Here is a 22,975-nt window from a genome sequence, read left to right as displayed (position 1 = left end):
TACTTACAGTATACTACAGTACCTATATATATATACTATTGTATAGAGCAAAAGTTATCAGAAATTATTTTACGTTTCAAGTTAATCGATTCAGTAAGTCTTTATATTTTATTTCTCTAGTACCTTTACCCTATATTTACCATCTGCACCATCATTTTGATTGTATACATTTAAATTATAGGTATCGTTTTATTTTTTTTTATAAAAATATGTCAAGAGAGGTTACTACCTGATGTAGTACAGACAAAAATGAACCTATATTAGAATATAAATTAAAGTCAGCTGTGTTTGGAATAATAATATTGTAACAACGTGAAGGAGAATCGAAATCGGTGCTCGATATTTTGTATGAAATAAAAAAAGACATTTTTTTAGAACCATCAATATAATATATTAATGACAACGGATGAAATATTGAATTATAGATGAAGGTACCTACGATTTATATTATTATGCAAAGTTTTCTTCGTTGAGATCAGGTATATTATATTAGAATAATATATATTCCTACTTATTTTTTAAAACGACTCATCGTCCATGTATTATGTTATGAGGTGGATTCTAATGGTCCCATACTACTTATATAATATGATTTACATTATTCACAATGTCCACCGCATAATATAGGCACGTGGCGTATATGATCGTATATAGTTATATGTATGACCGCTGTAAATGTCCCTACCTAGTAGGATACGAGCAGCCGTTTGGTGATTGATGAAACGGTTGTTTTGAAAAATGATTATACATATATATATGATTGAAAATAATATTATCCGGCAAGGTCCGTAAATCAAACGGTGGTCGTTGCTGCAGCTACCAGTCGTATAATGTATACAGGATTCATTTCCCAAAAGGAGGAGTGGCTCATGTCAAAATAATATTGTAATCTTTATTATCATCCGTTGTCAACACTCTGTTCGATTACCATTTATTGTTTTGGATCGGCTCGCCGTTCCATCGGTGCGTGCACATAGTGTGTTCTATTCCTCATCATCAGTGCACGACAAGCAGGCAGTCGCATTCGCATTAATATACGGAGGTATATAATAGTTGTACATACAGTGAAACCTCCAAATACCGGATACTCTCGGTGGTCACTGAAATTTTGTCCACTATTCGTTGGTATCCGCGCTCGTTAAGTGAGGCGTTTTCACTGTTTTATATTAGTCGGGTGTAACACGATTGCGCCCGGCTTACCTTTTTCCATTCAAAAAACGCAATACGATTGCGCTCGACCAATTAGCAATATTGCGCTCGTCTATAACCTTTTTTACCTGCATAAAACGCAACACGATTGCGCTCTTAATAATTTTCCTTCCCAATTTTACAGGCTTAGGACTGACAACAAAATTAAATTGTTGGCTTGGTTAAAAATTTTCCCTATATTTATGACCATTTACTAATATGCATGGTTTACCTTTCTCAGTCTCGAACTTTTTTGATATACATAGGTAGATCCATGTTTTACACTATTATTATTTTCACGACGATACACTTTACGGAACAGCTAGTGAGTTAAACACGGTTTAAAATAGTTGACAGTCAACAGCCAACAGTCAATTGCAGCTCAAATGTAAAATCCGATCACGACACTATCATTGACGCATACTGATATCTGCAGTCCATGGATAATAAGATAAATTAACAATAAAACATTATCTCGATTACTCATGTACATATGGGGAAATCAAGTCCAAGGAAAACCAAGTCCGACTGTATTTTTAAATAGTGTACTAGAAAATTGTTATATAACATATACATATACGGGACAAACACATATATATATATTAGAGCGCAATCGTGTTGCGTTTTATGCAGGTAAAAAAGGTTATAGACGGGCGCAATATTGCTAATTGGTCGAGCGCAATCGTATTGCGTTTTTTGAATGGAAAAAGGTAAGCCGGGCGCAATCGTGGTTCAGCGATATTAGTCTTGTAATGTACTACATTTTTCGGTCACATTACCAATAATGACCTAACTCGCTGACAAATTATTGTAAACCGTCTGTATCTATCGCTTTTATCGTTATACTTATAATGCATATTAAGGTAATAGGTAGATATAGATAATAAGTTATAAGTTATAATCATATGGTTTAAAATACGTCTCAAAATCATCGCATGCATAGTCGTATGGCATGCCGTGTGTCCATTGCAGTAGATAGCCTGCGGGACTATAGTACGAGCAACTGTTTGGTGATTAATGAAATAGTGGTTTTTTGAAAAATGATTTTAACGTGATTGAAAATCATAACAATACTATCCGGATAGGTCTGTAAATCTGACGGTGGTCGCTGCAGCAGCTACCAGTCGTACATTACATTGGATCGATTTCCTGCAGTAGGAGTGGCTCATGTCAAAATAATATTGTAATCTTTATTATCCGTTGTCAACACCCCGTTCGATTACCATTTGTTTTAGATCGGTTCGCCGTTCCACCATGGTACGAGCTCAGTGCGTCCTTTATACTCCGTCATCAGTACGCATCAAGAGAAACACAGTCAGCCGTCGCTACATATTAATATAAATAGTTATATTAGTTAATATAGTCTCATATGCTGTAATAAATGTCTAGGTCACTATACTCACTACGCCCATGGCAAAACCCACAGCAGCTGATTATCAATATAAATCGTCAATGTTGATCGCGTTTATCGTTGTAATACATACAGGTAGTGTCGTAGTGGTGTGTAGTTTATATGTATATAATATGGCTTAAAATACGTATTTAAATTATATATACCATACATATATAATAAAGGCTGCAATATATTACGCGCACATAATATTAAACTGATATATTTATAATATCTACACAATATAAGCATAATATTAGGGAATTCAATTTTTTTAATCGTTTACGATTTGAATAACGCGTATCTTTGTAGTATATATAAATATCGTAAGTTTGCAGTGTGTGTAATATAATATATTATGTCGTATAACGTTCCATTCAAAAAAATGTAAAATGTGCACGGGGCGCCCACGTTGATATTGTGCGGTCGTACCTATAACTTTTTGATTTAACCTTGACAATATTAAATAGATAGTACAATAACTTAATAAAACAACCTGCACAGTGCATAGTATATATCTATAGATACTCATAAGTACATACAGTAGGTAAGTTATATACCTATATATATCATGATCATAAAGTATATTATAATTTGTATACTCCAGAGTTTTGAAAACAGATAATATAAAGATTTTCTTAAGAATTATGTCGTCCAAGCAGTCTAGTATAAAATTTTTAATATGACGTATAAGTTATGTATAAGTTGTTATGGTGATTATTCTAAATATAGGTAGTAAATATTCTCAGTCGCTAAATAGCTACTGCGTATAATTTATTATAAAATAATGTTATAACAACAAATTTGCATTATAAATACGAATTTCAGGACCAAACATAATTCAGCGTTTAGACATATAATGTACTAATATATCATATCTTATATTTTTTTCATACGACTACCGGTATAATATAATAGGGCAATTAGGGAGTATATTATATTAACCTACTTAGCCTATTAACCTAACCTAACGATTAAATTTTCAAAATATTTTGACTTTTTAAAACTATTTTGAGACAATTGAAATTTTTGAATTTTTTTTTAAACGCTTATAAAAAAAAATTTTGTCATCCAAAAAATCTTATTTAGAACAAGAGGTTTATTATAAGTTGTACTCACCGTAGTAGGAAAAAGTTAAAAATCTTTAGTCACAATTTTTGTTTATATATAAGCATTTAAAGTTCAAATGTTTACTTAAAAATTAATTACTTTTATCAAAAAAAATGTATTATAATTTAAATAATTTAAATAATATAGGTAATATAATATATCCTAGACTGACAAATCACCTCCGTTCAGAATCGTTTTTCGTATACAATGATACCTGTCATCGTATTCAAATTTAACACATCATCCATTACAGTGACATAGTCTCTCCATCTCTACTATACAACAGAACGATACCCACTTGCCCACTCTTTAACATCATTTTCGGATAAATAATTTATCAAGTAATTTTGATCAATCGACTTGTAATCTAAACCCAAAATTAGTGAAATTAGAACTAATTAAATTTAAGTGAACGTATTTGTTCCCTTCTAAACACCATATGATAATATATCAAAATTACTATTATTAATGTAATAAATTATCATATTATATACTTTTTATACAAGTTCCACGGTGCGAATTTTCAAGTCTTTGCTCGCCGTTACAAGCATTTGCTCCGCGTTGCATGTTCTTGCACCACGCGTTAGGTTTCGTGTAGAAACTTACATTCGCCCGTAGTGTGCACCTATAGACATAATACGAATATACAATTAATCACATACAATATCATATTGTTATGGTTGATGATGGGTATATGGAAAATGAGTGCCATATTACCGAAGAAAATTTGTGCTTTTTGATGACGATTACTACGGTGTCTGTAATAATAATACTAATAACAGTAATAACATATGACTGTGGATTACTTTTTTTTTTTAGCTTTTTTCGGTTGTAATGTATTGTATTATAAATATTGATAATCACAATGCTGCAATATGCGGCACGATATCATTGTATAATGTATATATAGGTACCTCTATATGTCAGGTATATAATATTATATTATAATATACGCGTCCGAATCGATTATACGCCATCAGCAGCTCCAAAAATGAAACGAAATCCGACGATAACCCCGAACATATAGTACGTTAGTACGTATAATATTGCGTGTGTATGTGCGTGCGTGTGCAATAGATCTTTGCGGCGTGTCAAGATTTATTGGTCGGTGCTTGTAAAACGGTCCTACCGAACACAATATTGTCGCTCTCCACATGACGTCAGTCGGGTTTTTAATAATGGAATCGTACGACGAGGTTAAAAAAATAAATTCGGTACAAGAACAATGAACTGACGAATTTTTTCTTATATCCCAATACACACGCACACACACACACTCACGCATAATGTATACCTCTGCGCAGTACACTCGGCCGGAGTGGGACCGCCCCCGTAGCTATATGTGGATAGCTTCGCGCATCATTTTTCACGTGTCAGATCCTATCAAGGTATTAAAACGTTATTATTGTACGTGGTCAAATATTAATAACGTCGGCGCGCGCGTTGTGCATTCCGACGGACAGCATTCTCGTGCGACGGACAGCTATGCGGCGGAGTCATGTCAATACATGACTGATAGGGTAAAAACGAAAAACAAACCGTGATCTATATATTATAATAATAATATCATACACATACCTCCTACAATAATAATAAAATAAGTCCATATCATTCAAAACACCGGACGCGGGCGCGTTTCTGTTTCATACATAATAATAATATTAGAATATGATATCATGACGTTAAAATATATAAGACCTGTCTCTTCATTACACCGCAGTCTCTTGTTTATGAAGCGGCCGTGGCTACAGCAGCTGTCTATCTACGACCAACCCGCCAGTACAAACTATTATAATATTATAGTAGGTATACACAACAGACAAACGTGCGTATAACGTATACAGGAATCTATACGCATATGTGTATATAATACGTATCCAGCAAATTAAAATAAGTTTTATCATTCTGGAGACTGCCCACTGTGCAATCTAAGTTACAAATCGTTGCCGCTATGTTAAGTTTCGATCACATAAAAATATTACGAAGTATCAATAATGCAATATTGTAAAATTATTCCATAAAAATAATATCTAATGTATCATAAAGTAACATTATTTAAATATTTTAAGCGTCATACGCATGTAATGCTACAAATGAACATTCGTGAAATGTTCATTTATTATTGTATTGAAATAATCTTGTTTACGCGTTAACATGCAATTATAATATTATTATTACTTTATTAATAATTTTAAAAATATACCCAAATAGTTTTATCTCATTGTTATAAGCAATATAGCATTGTATTTCTATTTCCGATTTCGGGAAAGCTGAACCCACATGACGCGCAACGGACGGCGCAAACAGCGCATTGTGTAGTGTACTAGTGTGCGGCAGTCCGGCTGATATTATGAAAGTAATATTACACTACATATTATTATAAACATAAAATTCGTAATCATAACCCATGTGACATTGTGACCGTTTAAGTTTTCATTTGTTTTTTTCCGAGTTTCTCTTGTTTGAAATTGTTCAGTTATTGTTTTTCTCTTTCATTCTGGTTATTTTCATTTTACCTATACTTCACGTCTATACGGAAAGAAATGGATTACCAAAATAGCTGTGAATACTCAACTTCTGCAATTAATAGAAAGGTAATTAATAATTATACACCTATTTTGCATTTTAGTCTCAATGTGGTCATCAAAAAGTAAGTAATATAATTTTTTTTCTTTCGTATAAATGGTTGTAAACTTGTAACTTTATTAAATAGGTAGGTTTATAGACAGTGTTGGGAAGTAACTTAACTTAAGTTACAAGTTACTATAACTAAATTACTTTTTAATTAATTTTCTGGTAATTTAATTGCATTTTATTGTAAGTAATTTATATGTGATTTAAGTTACTTTTTTGAAGTAATTATTACTTAATTATTCATTACTTTATTTGGTTTAAGACTTTAATATACTAGGTATAACCTATGCACTAAAACGCGATCTAAAATTATTGATTGTAATTTTGAATATGCACTTTAAAAAAAAATAAATTTGAAAGTGTGAAGAAATAACTAAATGTGTAGCAAAATAAGTATTTGTTAATAATTTCATATTGTTGGTTGTCATTATTTAATATATTTTAGTTTATGTATTGTATTGAACACATGGTTATTAAGCTCCAGTGATATTTTTAAAAAAAAAGTAACTTTTATTGTAATTGAGTTACTTTTTAAACTCAAAATAAATGTAACTTAAAAATAATTTAGTTACAATTTTGATGAGGAATTAGTAATGTAATTTAATTATTAAAAAACAGTAACTTCCCCAATACTGTTTATAGATAGGTACACACATAAATATTTATAATTAATTAATAATTATTCATTTTCCATACATTTTCATAGACACTAACCAAAAAACGTTGGGTGATAGCTACATTTCCTGACAGTCAGGAGTATAGTGTCATACCAACTAATTGGGTTTTAAAAACTGTTGATGGACATGGCAATGCAATAGTAAAATGTATGTGGCCACCTGCTACATTACATGTTACAAGTGATATACTAAAAGAGGCTATGGAACCATTAGATGATTGGAATACTTACAGAATAAAATTATTTGAAAATGGAAAAGAGTATAGTATGTATCTATTATATACCTAAAATTTTAAAGTATTAATGAAAATAAACCTACAAAAAAAAGGCTAGCATAGATACCTACCTAAATTTACTATATTTACATAAACAATTTGTAGGTGATTTTGGTAAAGCGTGGTATAGGCATGGTGCATTAACTGAAGAATCAGCATCCGAAATTGAACAGCAACATTTAAATAAAAAAATAAAAACTAAAGATTGTATGGTCAGTCATCATCAATGATGTGTGGAGATTCTGATACTTCCAGTGATGAAGGTAAACAATTCATTAATTTTTTTTACCTAATACCTTACTTATTTTATTTTTAATTATAGGTATTAACATTATTCAACAGAAAAAAATAAATAAAGGTCCACAAATTGGTATGCCAGAACAAACTGTTGTTAATAACATTTCTGAGTCTCAGTTTACTGAATTAAATAATATCAATTTAAGTCCTTCCACGAGCTCAGAGAATGTATCGTTGAATATGGCAATATCTCGCAGTTTTAACATATCTGAGGTAAATAAATTTAACATCATTTTTAGTTACTTAAATAATAACAGCTAATAAAAGATTAAAAATTTTAATTTTTAAAAAATAATTCTTAACATTCATAAATACTAACATTTTTTGTAATAGAATTTCCTTAGAATTTCTAAATCAATTATTTTTAGTTACCTAGGTACCTACCTATTCATTTTTTTTTAAATGTTTAACTCATTCTGATTTAACCCTAAATTATTTAAGTATTAGGTTCAGGTAGGTATGTTATTTAATTAACATTGCATTTTAAGCTATTATAGGTATGTGATGATAAAAATATAATTCATGTTTCATTTAATTTTTACCATAAATTTCATTAGTCATCTATTTAAAATAGTATTTTTGTTGTAAACTTAGAGTAGCAGTGCATTACCTCAACAAACTCAAATTAGCCCAATACCACTTCGGTATACAAATTAAATTCAGTGGATTGTTTGGACAAAACTCAACCAGGTTTAATGAAATATAATAATTCTTATGAATATTTTCCCTTGTTTATATTTTACCAGCTTTTCATCTTTTTTTAATCTACTTAATTTTTCATCCAAAGATATTGGCTCATATATCATAAATCTTCAATTTTTAAGTACACACCTCATCTTATCCAACTAAATGATTTTAAATGTAAGTGTTTTTATATTCAAATATCAGGGGATAAAGCAGTAGTTATCACTCTTTGTCATAATTTAGATATACCACAATAATTAAAACAAAATTTTTAATGTGATTTAAAATATTTGATAAACTCCTCATGATAAATTAATTATATTTTTTGAAATTATTAATTATTGTTTTGTGTTTATTAGAATTAAGGAATGTAAATATTTAATGAATATAATGTAGGTACATATCTAATCAATTTGGATTAAATATATTTTATATTATTTTATATATTATGTATTGCAATACCTATGTATAAATATGTTATTAATTTGTATTATTTTAAATGTAAATGTTTTATAAAATATTAAGTTTGCTATAATATTATAAAAATTATTTTAAGTTAATTAACATTTTAGTTAAATTACCTTTGTGCCACATAGACGTTAATTAATTCATATTTTTTTTATGTATAACATAAAATTATAGAATTGTATATTTAATAAAAAAAAAATTGTTTTGAAGTCAAATAAAACACTTGGTTATATTAATTTGTTTTTTAATTTTAAATAAAATGTGTATTCCTTTTCATATTTGATAAAAGTATAAAAATAATATTATGATACCTTAAAAGAATAAGCTATGAATTATGTAGGTATTATTGTAATGTTTCATTTATATTAATATTCTAAAATATATTTAGAATACAATATTGAAAAGGTTTAAAATTATTTGATAACGTTTATTGAATGTTTTTTGGGAACAATCATTGAATGTTATTTGGTAACAATCAATGGATGTTATTTGTAACGTGCTTGGAATATTACCAGATTACTTGTATAGAATGATATACAGTAATATGCATGGAACATTGGGATAAAGTATTGTATTCATATTACGAATGAAGTTACTTTCTCGGGACATAAGCAGTTCCATGCACATTACAATCACACAAATGTAACTTAAAGTGTAACATTACAAGTTATGAATTAATATTGTAAAAACATCGCAAAAATATTCCATTGCACAGTGGGTGGAGTCTCTTTTCAATCTATATAATATGTATATACAAATAAAATAACTTTTTTTTTTCGTTGTGGTATTTTGCCACACAGGGCTGAAAGTGAACGGTTGCACAATACTTTTCCTCGTATATAATATAAATATTTTATCTAGAATATGTAAATAAGCATTTATCACAATGATTATTTAACACCGTTATTTAGCAATAGGTTAAAGGCGGATTTGCATGTGAACGTGCCGCGCGTATCTTCCTGTCCTGCAGTGATTGGACGGCGGTTAGGTCCTTCTCCTGATTTACCGAACTGTGTAAGTCATGTTTACGTAACTGCGTATAGATATATACCATACTTGGCATATTTATACAAAAGTTTACTACCACAAAGTGGTATTCAGTTCAATTGTTGCCGTTTAAATGGTCTACTTTGAAAGTGATAGCAGTAACCACAGATAAACAGCATAAATCGTGATTACCGGAATCTAAATTACCTAATTTCTCAATACGGTAAACTTATATATATGTACAATAAATGTTCACGTACATGTGAACAGTCCACCGTGTAAACTTACCTTAAATCTATACTGATACATAGGACCGAAATGTATGTGTTTGTACAACACCTCTATGTAGGTACACTTTATTAACCGCGGATATGGTAAACGGACAGTTTGTACTATCTATTGTTTAAGTTGCATATCGCGGACGGTGTACGGTGAAAATAATTTGGTAAAAATCGATCGCGGACACTTTGTACGGTGATAATAAATTGGTAAAATTCGATCGCGGACGTTTTGTACGGTATAAATAAACCGGGAGATATATCTTAAAAGATGAGATAAAATTAAATTGCTCAAAACTTTAGATTGCGAATCGTGATCGCGATTAGTATGAGACATGTGTTTGGTGTCACAGGCCACAGCATTAAAAGTATTAAAATATTAACTTATTCACTTTATAAAATGAACAAAAATAAAATATAATATAACACTATAGCAGAATAACCCTACTTCGTCGGTGAAAAAAATATGAATAATGAATATAACATACGGTGTTAGGTTTATCGTGGGATATCGGTCTATCTTGGATTTGATGTACCTCAATTCAGATATTATAGCTATTATTGGTGTATTTCCTAATGTGGTCCAAATTATTCCCTAGGGTTTCCTGATATCTTTTACTACTAAGAACAACTTCTGAATTTTTGACTTTTTTTTGAATATAAACTCTTATATTTTTTAAAAGTTATAATTCGTTTATTCGAGGCTATATAAACGCGACGATTTGAATCCGATTCCTGGCAGCACGTCTCTAAAATGTGAATTTTGGAAAATCCTTTCTTGGCGTACAATTACATTATGATACGAAGGTACTATTAAAATATCAAGTACCTAGGTATCATAGTGATAGTTTCGGTTCAACTTTGATCAGTTAGTCAGTCAATCAGCCTAATGGTTAGTTCAATCATACATATGAATTATATATAAAGATAATTGTAGTCGCAACTGGAACTATTATTTTTTATTATTAATTTGCTACTTATATATTTACTAAGATACATCAACACGATGATATATGTAGAAACATGATATGATATCCTATTATTACTGTACTGTATAGTTTTATATACTCATCAAATAATAAAACAATAAATCTTATTTCAAATCGTATTATATAGTACTAAATTAATAGTTATGTAATAATTAAGTATAGTAGTTACATTAGATTATTTAGTATCCTCGATACTCTTAAACACTCTCATTAGAAAATATTAGAATTTTAAAATACGATCCTAAATTATAGTAACCTACCTTCTTAGAAATTTGAAAAATATCAGAATTTTAATGAGTGCATATATAATAGAAATTAATGACATAGGTATTCAATCCGTGGAAATGTTGTAATTTAACTATTAAAGTCTTCAAGTAATTTCATCTAACTCTGATTAAATTAACTAAATTGGGACCATATTAGTTGATGCTTACTTAATATTATTTTAGAAGTTATTCAAAATTATATATGTAATGCTTTTTCATTAGAAAATGATGTTGTAAAAATTTTGAGCTTTTGTACTAGCAACTAGTATACTCGTATTGTTAAATTATAACTTTTATATTTGTTTATTTGAGGTACTACTTTATTTAAATAAAATAATTTATTGTAAATACATATTATCATTAATTGATAGGTACTATGTATAATTTAGATTTGACTGATTTAGGACTGCGTGTGGTAGTACGAAAAATTGGATATTTTAGGGACTGCTATATTTAAATATAATATCACTATATCAGTTAGTTGTATAGTACCTAAATCAGTTATTCCGAATTTTAACCACATATTAATTAGTAATTTTATATAAGTGAATAAAATAAATTAATATTACATAATAATTAATACACAAATAATAGTCTGTATTAGATAATTTATATTTTTTTAATGTATGTATTGTCTAAGACTAATAGCACTTAAGTAATTTGAATTTTTTGGTACGCAGTTTCATATTATATTGCATTAAAACCATTTCCTACCTACTTATTAGGTACTTCAGAACTGTGATGTCTTTTTCGATTTAACTGTTGATCCAACGGTAGTGTTTGGTTCATTTTTATTGTTTTCGTCAAAGTATGACATGTACTTTTGATTAATATCGCTCAACTTGTTTTTAAACAATTCATACATACATTTATTATCGTTATATCGCTTATTATCTATTTTCTTGTTAGATATATTATTGTAGCATAAATCGTTGGGGTTATTTTTTTCATGATTTTGATTATTATTTCTACTACAGCATGTTTTGATGTCATTTACATCAAAAGAAATTTTGTCTCCACCTGTGCCTTTACATTTTGTATGTTTTTCGGTACATGACATATGCAATTGTTGCATTTTCCCGCATTTTCTACTACCGTCATTTTTGCTATGATTGGATAGTGTTTCTATTAGTTCAGGTATTGATTGTTTTTCGCAAACACAAATGTATGAATAGTTACATTCTGATTGTACGTCACTTTTAGCTTTGCACAAAATATCCTCGATTTCTCTTAAAAGATTGCTTATTTTATTTAGTCTAGCTTTTATTTCTTTTGATACTTGTTCAGTGTTCATCGTTATAGGTCTAAAAACTTAACTTCAAAATTGGTATAATTGTTTATAAAAATTTAATTTCAAACGTATTAGTAATATTATTTTGTATTTCGTTTATTAAGCCCTACACTAAGTGTGTACATTTAACAAAAAGAATTTCATAAATTACTTGTGTTTTAATAAATTAATATAAAATGAAAATTATACCTATTTAATATTTGTTTTGTTTATGCGAGATCAACATATTAGGTTAAGTATGTTATGTGTGGCCACTTATTATAATTTTCAGGTGTCAAATGTCTAAAGAAATTGTAGGTTTATATTTAGGTTCAGGACTCGTATTTATAATTATTGTATAAGTGTGTCTATATGACCAAAAATTAATTTAATGCAACATTAATCGTGATTTTTATTATGTATTGTGTATTATATAGAATATCGTAAAATTATATGAAGACTAAAGAGTAGTAGATAATATCAGTTTATATCACAAAATATATAATATATTTATTTTGATTATTAGTTTTCTCTATTGGCAACTAATAAATGTGTAATATATATTATGCATAATATTATATTAAATTATGCAATTGCAATACGATTTGACTTGTATAAAGTTGCGTGATGTAAATAAATGTGATGTATATAAAAAACAACCACATCAAAAACGGATATTATCTTATATTACTGCAGTGAAGTACTAAATTATAATAATGATAATAATATAATTGTTTTTTATATTATTATTGAGCGTGAAAATCGTACATTTTTTTCAATCGATTGGAAACAATTTTACCATATTATAAACACCAATAGCTTTTAAAAAATAAATATATAATATGTATCAGTTATATTGCATATATTTTTATTTGATCATTACAATATAACTATTATTTGGTATAGGTAACGACTCTATACGAGGTAATTTAGGTAATTGCCATAACCCAGCTGTGTACTCAGGATCGGTTAGTTGGCTTAAGTAAACACGGCACCTCTGTCCGTGGGAACTGTCGTTGAAAAGGCAAAATTAACACGTTTTCGCTGTTCATCTTTAAATAATAATAATACTTTTTACGACGTTTCAGGCAAATATTGATTTCCAGTTTGCTGACATTGAACAAACGTCAGATAAGTCGGTCTTCAACACCAAAGAAACGTTTCCGCTGTATTATATTTGAAGTTTTCTTTTCGTGTTATAATAGGTTAAGCCTTGAAATAACTGAATAAACGTATCTTCATAAATAACAAACAAAACAATGCAACTGTGTTTAAAATTGAAATGATACAGTTTTTATAATAAAAATAATATAATGTTAATCGTAATTGTTATTTTATTTTGTATTGTACAGCATCTTTCAAATATTCACCCATTTATGCTCTACATTAGATGATTAATTTTTAATTCAATCTTAAACAATTAAATGTACTATATAACTATAAATAATTAATTCCAAATTTAAATAGTTACATGACATTTTCGATGTATCTAAAAACCGTACACTTTATAACGGATTTAAAACTTAAAAATGTTTTATTTATTATTTAATTTCATTAAGAAAAAAAAATGATTTTGCCAGTTTGTATATGGTAATAAAATATTGCAATTCGAAACAAAATATAGAGCATCTATCAAACTTTTTAGCAAACTTGTTAAACATTTTTGACGTTTATAAATAATAAATTATAATATGGTCACAAATCACAATAATATATAACTAAATACTGAATGGTCGTATAATATGTAGTGTCGTAGTAGTTAGGTAGTTATATTTATATAATACTAATAATAATAACAATACAAGTTATAGTATTATAAGTATAAGTGTATAACACTGTAACTATAATCTATTATAGTATTAAAAATGGTTCTATAAACTTTATTAAACACAGAGTGAGTAATGATATAATTAATAATAATAGTAATAAATGATATATAATTATAATAAGTACTAACTAAAAAACTACATAATAATAACATTATGATTGGTGATTATTAATATTAAGTAACAAGATCAACGTACAGTCGACCAAGTTTTTAATTTTTAAGTGCTGTTAAAGTGCAGATGATGGACATGTGGTAACATTGAATTATTATGAATGTTCGTTGATTTTATTAAGACCTATAATACATTTTCAAAATTTTCGACAATTTTATCATACTATGATCTTTTTTAATTTGGAATTGACTATGTAAATATTGTAAATATTCGTTCCTTATGGTTCATTAGCTATCTAGCAAATAGTTATGTATAATAACATACTTTGAAATTAGCTCATTCTCAAAGTAATTTATTTTTAAATAGTTTAACTTTTTTTAGTACATGTATAAATTCGTCGCGATATATAAAACCTTAGCCTAAACCTGGCTTATTTACTTTTCGTCGTGTCGTGCTTGTGCGGGACTTAGACGGCGGCACATAGGAGGTCTCATAATATGATATAATATTATACGTGACAAATGGCTGCCAAACTGGTCTCGCTTGTGTATTATTATTATTATACACGTTATATCCACCGGAGACTGCATTCCGACCGGGTCCGCGAATAATAATAATATGTATCCCGTATGTGTGCAAGTGTCTTTGTGTGTGTACGAAATGTGTCATGTGATGTGATATTGTGATGTGTGTGTGTGTGTGTGTGTGTGTGTGTGTGTGTGTGTGTGTGTGTGTGTGTGTGTGTGTGTGTGTGTGTGTGTGTGTGTGTGTGTGTGCGTGTATAAAAGTGCTAATGCAACTCGAGTGCATAATATATATTTTTATTATTATTATTATTACACGGTCGTTTCGGTGAGTATTATAATATAATAATAATATATATGTAGTGGCTTTCGATGATTTTTAATGCTTGAAGGTATACGGCATACGCATGTGCATATTAATATTGTTATAATAGATGGACCGCGTACCTGTTATCGTTAAAATATTATGTATTTGATTATATATAGGTACTAACGTAAACGTCTAAAACTTTTGTTTATTAATACGATTAGTATATTATTTCTCGCCCACCCCGGCCTACCGCGTGTTATATACCATCTGCTACCACTGGGCACCGACCGCAAACCGGGTGTAAGACTAATAGTGAGTATTGTCTATATACGTATATTGTATAACGTTATACGGGACCCACACGTCCGGTAAAAAATGCGGCGAGGTCTGTGTCGTTAGATATAGTTTTAGATTCTGAGCGGAGCGAGGAATATATTGATTTTACAATGATGTGTGTTTTTTTTGTATTTTGTATTTTTTTTGTGTCTGTCATCACGTTTTGAGACAGCAAAAGTGCTTCGATTTTCGACTTCAGTACCTTGTTCGATCAGAAAGTGAATATAGTTGGTACTTTGGGGAGGGGGGGGGTCAAGAGTTAAAATTCTCAATACTTTTGTCTTTTCTAAACAATCGGTATCAACAAACTAAAAATTAAGGTAAAAACGGGAATTTTAACGCACAATAGGTTTTCGACAAAATCAATTTTGGTTTTTGATATAACTTTACAAAAAATTAGTATAGATACATGAAATATTCATCGAATGTTTATATAAGTATATTCTATCTACCATGCAATTTTCAAAAAATGTTGACTTAAGTTGAACTATTTATAGACATATGCAATTTTCGATCATTATTAGTTTTTTTTTAAATTAATACCGATAAAAATGTATTTATTGGGTAGAAAAGCTTGACAATTTAATACAAGGCTCCTAACATTTTGTTACAATAGCAGTTGTAAAATAAAAGAGTTACATAGTCACAACTTTTTTTTAAAAGCATTCAAAGTTTTAATTTTGACAAAATACATAAAAATCACGAAAATTCGCAAATTATTTTAAGCTAGAAATTCATAAAACATTTTCTTTTTAAATCTAAGATTTCAAAATTTTACAGGGTTTCTTATAAGTTTGTCAACGTTTATCATAAAAAAATATCCACCAGAAAGTCAAATTAAGTTTTTATGAGCGTTTGAAATTTAAATTTTTACAACATTGGATTTTCACTAGATTTCTCATTTAGCGATTTTCTTATTTTGGTATAACTCTAAAACAAATAACCCCAGATACTTGGAATGTTCACTGAATGTTTATATAAGCATTTTTTATATTTGATAAGATTTTCGAATTGTTTTGATTAGTTTTGAGTTGTTTACTGACATTTTAATTTTTCAACTTTTTTAGTTTTTTTTCTATTAACGTCATTACAATTTTAGTGGTTGGGTTAAAAAGCTTCAAAATATAATATAAGGCTTCCAACATATTGTTTCAATAGCAGTTGAAAAATATTAATAATACATAGGTAAGATTTTTTTTCAATAAGCATTTAAAGCTCAAATTTTTACTAAATAGGTGAAAATTACGGAAATGTTCAAATTATATTAGATAGAAATTCATAAAAGTTTTTATTTTTAAATCTAAGATTTTAGGCCACTCAAGTCAAAACAGTTCTTCACTTTCAGCTACCATCAAGTTCATCGCAGAGGCAGAACTACAAAATAAAATATGAAAATTGTAAATAATATAGTTGTCAATGTAATCTCAATCCAATGAAATTAAAATTTTGTAACCCAATGGCCTATGTCGCCGAGACCGCGAGGGTATATTATTTCGTTTAATAAAAAAATAAAATCTAAGATTTAAAAATTTGATACAAGATTCCTTATAAGTCCTTTATCAAAAAAAAAATAATGTCTACCAGAAAGTCAAATTAAATTTTTATGAGTGTTTGAAATTAATAAAACAACAAAAAAAAAATGTCCACTGGAAAGTCAAATATATCTTAATAAGTATTAATAATAAGTAATAATAATCTATAATATATCCTAGACAGATAAACCGTCTCTGCTCAGAATCGTTTTTCGTATACAATCATCTAATAATATTCTAATATATCATTAGATTTAAATTAAATTCCATCCATTATAGTAACCCACTTGTAACCTACTGTACAGCAGAGCGACATTATCACGACTTACCCGCTTTTTTTATTCGTTTCATTTCGACCATCGCTGCTACAGCGTATTACATTATCGTAACAATATTATAACAAACGCAGACGCTATTATTCATCTCGCGCGCCGGCGTTGTCTAAATATTTGGATCGCGTGATCCGAGTGAAAAGCTGTGCTGGTGTACACATACCGTGTGTGCGTATAAAATAAAAATAATAATAAATAAATGTCGCGATCACGATACAGGTACTGTGCATATTATAGTATTATATACGTACAGTCTCACCGCTGCCGCGATTTTTTTCTTTACATTTTATTTTTTATTTTTTATTGGCCACCGTCACGCGCTCATATTATAATATTATAATATATGTGTTCTTATGATATATTTGTATTAATACCTACTTACACCGTAGTTCTACACGTGTATACATACGCGATAATAATAATAATAATATATGTTTCACGCACAAGGCTACCGGAAAGGGCCACGCGGGACGTCGCCACTTCTGATGGGTTTATCGTCCTACGGCGGCAGCGGTGGCGACGACGACGACGACCACCACACGAGTACACGACGGACAATGCTGCAGGTCTCATACGTATGATTATAATATTATATAGGTAGGTCGCCGACACGCCAAACCCGCTACAAGCCGTCGCACTGATGCCGAATAGGACTGCGTCACGAGAGGTTTTCTGTTCAAGAGCCAAATATAAATTTACCGTTTATATATTATACATAATATTATAATAATAATATAATATACCAGTGTTCACCGTTTTCATTTAGATCGCGTCCCATGATATATGGTCGAGCGTATGTTATAAAATATGTTTATGCGGCGTATATACAGGTAATAATATAATCGCGAAACGTATATACTGTATATCTACCTAGAGGTAGGTGCATAACATTATTATAGTTAACAAAAAATAACGACGCTATTCGCACACCACTTCAACGTCATATACCTAGCTGGCAGATACAAGTATTATATATCGAGAGAAAAACGTATATAGTGGGCAACCTACGCACTTTAATATACATATTATGTATACTTTTATACTGGCCACATTGTATGTATATACACTGCTCATTCTCATTAAACACAATATTCTTCAATATTTCGTTTTTAAACTATTTTGCATTATTATATAGCAGATATTTTCCAAAATGCGATAATATTATTGTATGCTATATGTAAAATATGCATGTTTCCGATATTTTTCTGCGTTCTCGAAATTATTTTGGCATCGGCCTGCATATGCTAAATAGAGAATCCCGTGTAGTGCGGACATAATATATTATTATGAACATACATTTATTCGTAATGTTTCGACGTTCCAGCTGTATTATAATATATTTTATGTTATATGATATAGCTGGTACCGGCGCGTGATGCTATTTATTTTCCTGAAATTGACAATAATAATATATGTTTCTCGTTACTTTTTTACCTCTGTAAAACGTTTTTTTTATCAATTCTACATCGGTGCCCCCTTGTTGGTTACAGATAAGTACCTATACGTATTCACCAATTTAATATTATAAATTATATTTTTGCTCGTGCTGAGCTGTGATATATAAACCATTTTTAAATTATTGCTTCCAAATAATATATATATTTGTACTGTGATTTATTACAAAATAATAAACCAGTTTAACACCTATATCCAATGTTCTGAACGTGATGAATGACGTCACGTAGGCACGCTACGGCCCAAAGTCACTCGCGATTATCCGCACATCGTAGGTAATCGAAACATTAATAACAACAAAAACGGTCCCTTATATATTATCGAACCAATCATTGCGGCGAAACGCATCGGCGACGCGGTTGTTTTTTTGTACCTGCAACAACGCTCGCACTTATGACGACGTACGTACCTACCTATACCTATTATTATTACGTGTGCCTAGTAGCGATTTCGATTTTACATTGTAAACACGCGAATTATTGGGAGGGAAAACGCTGCGAACGTTCCAACTGCTGGTGGCGGCGGCGGCGTTTATGTGGTAGGTACCCGCGGGCCAGACAGTATAGAAGAATGACGAAAAGCATTTAATCATCGAACTGCCAACCAATACCTATACGGCAGTTTTGCCACCCACCGACAAAGAATCGGCGAATAACATACTACTCCATCATCATCATCGCCGCCGCTGCCGTCGTCATATAGTCGTCGTCGCCCCGTCGTCGGGGAAACATTAGACGGTTTATTAGTTCTGTTAAACGCACCGGTCCCTCGGCGGCACAACCACAATAATATTATAACCATGGTATAAATACCGATTCAGACCGGAGAGCGCTTCTACAGTAGCAGGGCGTGTCCGCGCGAGCAGACTACGAAGGGCCGCGAGAGACCCGCGCAGAGAGACCCCTGTGGTCACCCGGCTGTGCGCTCCCCGCTGGTTCTCTAATTAGCTTTTTTTCCCGTCCGCTCTGACTGCCTATAGGAAAAAGAAAAGTAAGCGACTTCTTCAATTGGCAACACAACACGTAAGTAATAATGTAATATTATAACACATAACCCCTCGAACGTCATTTACCGCGGTCCAGGTCGAGGCCATTAATCATAAGAAATGCCTTTCAGTTTTTTTACCTCTCATCCACAACTCGCCGTTACTTGTGTTCCACCGTCGTACACTGCAGCGGCGGCGGCGGCGGCGCATAAGTACATTATGCTAATTCGATAATAACACATAAAACCCTACATAATATACACACACACATATATATATCTACCTACTCACCGCGTGGCGCCCGAAAACCATATGTTTCGCACCCGTCGTCGCCACATATGATGTGAGACTTGCCGGGTGATGAGAACGTTTCGCCGTCATCCCGTCGCTCTAGCACCAACAGCAGCAGAAAGGATAATATTCTGCCACGCATATTTCTGTCTGCGTCGGCGACGCTGTTTTTGTCTACCTCAAACCACGTCTAGGTATCCTGCATAAAGCACATAATAAGTATATACCGGTAGATTGGTAGGCATCACTATTCACTAGGCAGTATACTAAATAATATATATAAATATAAGGTGTGACAGGATTATTTAACAAATTTCTATTACAAATATTACTATATTTGTCAAATACTACTGTGACACCCTGTATATATAATATTACTATTATTATTATTATTAGTGTTATATACTACTCGTATAAACGGCCAGCAATACATGTCTTCTCCTGTACACCACCGACACAATGGGACCACTAATTTCTGATTGTTTTGATAAGCGATCGATCGATCGATCGACCGACTAGTGATGCATACGCACAACGAGTTATGATGTATAGGTATGTACAATATTGTACATATTATATAGAATAACGCGCACGGCGTATGTGCGAGAAATAACAACCCGTGGAAGAGAACAGCGGGCTAGCTGACTGGTACAAAAAGAAAAATATATACATACGAGGAAAAAACACGTAGGTACCTAACCAACGTATATCGGATGGGTTCACAATTTTTAACCCCCGTCATATATAGCTGTAGTTGTTACACGCCGAGGACGGACTCCTGCAGCCGGCCAGCGTGGTAATTAATCTTTCAACGAGCGGCCGTCCGTCGGTTTGATAGAATATTATTGTGGCACGGGCGAGTCGGCGAACCAAACTTTGGTGATATTTTCGTTGTTTCTGGGACCGCGTGTTTACCAACGATAATAAATATTATAATATTATGATATTAATATCGTAACACAATATGTGTATCTAAATTATTATAACGTTATTCGTATTGTTCGGCAAGTCAAACCGTGGCGTATATGGTGATATAATGATATATTGCGTCTTCCAGAATCGTGTGTGCAAGCCGATAAATAGCGCATACATTGAACACGTATATATTATTATTGTTACCCGAGTGGTTTCGACTTTGAGAAGACAAACGATATATTATTGCTGTTGTCGTCTGTTCGGACGGACTGGTTTTCTGTGCAGTAAATTCTCAAATCTTATACTTAATTTGTCACAACTATTGTATGCGCTGATTTCATCAGTAGATATATAAAAAATAACACTCTCCGATTTCAATATCCCTAGTATATTATTATTCCTATATATTATTTTCAAAAGAAATTCATCGAACAATAATTATGAACAGCGTATATATATTATAATATATTCTTGAAATTAGTATATGTTTTTCAAATCGCGTTGTAACTTGTAGGCCACATTGATTTACATTTACATTGCTCGTCTTGTATAAATATATTTTGATGTTTACAAAGATAAGCCCAAAAAAAAATCAAATGGCCAGGATATTATAACCATACTAACCTGTAGGTCCACAGAGAATTTATTACAGGTCAAACACCCTACTAATTCGGTAAGACTATATAGTAATATTTCGACGTCCTTATAATAATTGATATGACTGCAGTCTTCAAGTTACTGGTATTACGTAACGAGACGAGTTTGAGTATTATGTTTTTGACAAGTTATAATTATAGTTTGAGTAAATAATTGTGATTGCTGAACTTTTAACTAATCCTATATAATTATAGTAAAATATAAATTTTCCATTATTTATAACAATTAATGCTTAATTAAAATACTAAGCTGATATTTTCATATACAATATATACGTGCCTATACTTATTAAATTATGTAATATATTTTGATATATATAATGTATAATACATGTGTATAATAATTGAATGTAGTATTTCGTATGATTATTAAACCAGATTTACCAACTGTCCAACCTATTTATTCATTCTTAAAAATCCTAAGTATTTTGTGCGGATAACCTAATAAAAAAAAAATTAAAAATTAAATAAGTGTCAAACCCTAATCAATTAGCTTTCTAATCGCTATGCGTCATATTTACTATCTTATTATTTTTAGATGTATGTATACGTATATTATTATGTAGATTATTTTATCTATCTATCTCTCTCTCTTTCTATATATATATATATGATATGTGCACTAGCTTGGAACAAATATCTACTTTCTTATTCATTGAGTGTACGGCCATCCTACAAATCCACACATGTCGTGACTTGTGACAATACGTGTATAACAACGTTTAATGTGGACCACATACTGCAAGCAAAGCGTTAGGTGCCATAACAACACAATATTATATGATGTATGCACAAGATAATTGAATTAATATGCGCCTTTTAGTTATCCACATGTTATATGTAGATCAAAAGTTGATGGTGGTTAACATCACGGTCACATATCGATCGTCCACTAGACCCATAAATTACCGTGTTCATTATAACATTTTCCAATTATTCGGAGCGTCGGTTACCGGCTCACCGGGGGGCCTTCGGGAAGCCTGAGGCCACTGGAACTACATACTCGTATAATCCGTGTGTGTGTGTATATTGTTTTTATTTTCGTGTTATTTTTTTCATTTTAATCGTATATCTGTTCGAAAATCCATGATTTATCACAAGACTCCGGTTTACATTGTTTCTCCGCAACATTATCTACACGGGCGAATACGTCTTGTATGTTTTGATTCCCCAGCCTCCGGGCGTAC

At 30.7% G+C, this 22,975-nt stretch overlaps 1 protein-coding gene and 1 pseudogene across 2 annotated transcripts; one reads left to right on the top strand and one right to left on the bottom strand.

Moving 5' to 3' along the window:
* The first annotated feature begins 5,603 nt into the window (after positions 1-5,603).
* Positions 5,604-8,628, top strand: LOC149057527 (uncharacterized; annotated as a pseudogene). The gene is made up of 5 exons (XR_016191207.1): positions 5,604-6,282; positions 7,029-7,263; positions 7,379-7,536; positions 7,596-7,783; positions 8,165-8,628. The product of XR_016191207.1 is annotated as an uncharacterized LOC149057527 (transcript).
* Positions 8,629-11,972: 3,344 nt separating this feature from the next.
* On the bottom strand, positions 11,973-12,536 carry LOC107173439 (uncharacterized). Its single transcript, XM_015523983.2, has one exon. The coding sequence runs from the start codon at positions 12,534-12,536 to the stop codon at positions 11,973-11,975; it is 564 nt and encodes a 187-aa protein (XP_015379469.2).
* Positions 12,537-22,975: the final 10,439 nt, after the last annotated feature.

The sequence above is a fragment of the Diuraphis noxia genome, unplaced genomic scaffold, assembly GCF_037042655.1.
Source record: "Diuraphis noxia isolate RWA-SAM2 unplaced genomic scaffold, SU_Dnox_SAM2 contig0003, whole genome shotgun sequence".
NCBI classification, from domain to species: domain Eukaryota; kingdom Metazoa; phylum Arthropoda; class Insecta; order Hemiptera; family Aphididae; genus Diuraphis; species Diuraphis noxia.
Note: the sequence above shows the minus strand (reverse complement) of the source record. Positions and strands in the feature narration are given on the sequence as shown.

Bases quoted from the DNA above. Each gene is read 5' to 3' on its own strand.
- LOC107173439 (XM_015523983.2), bottom strand. From the start codon at position 12,536: ATGAACACTGAACAAGTATCAAAAGAAATAAAAGCTAGACTAAATAAA.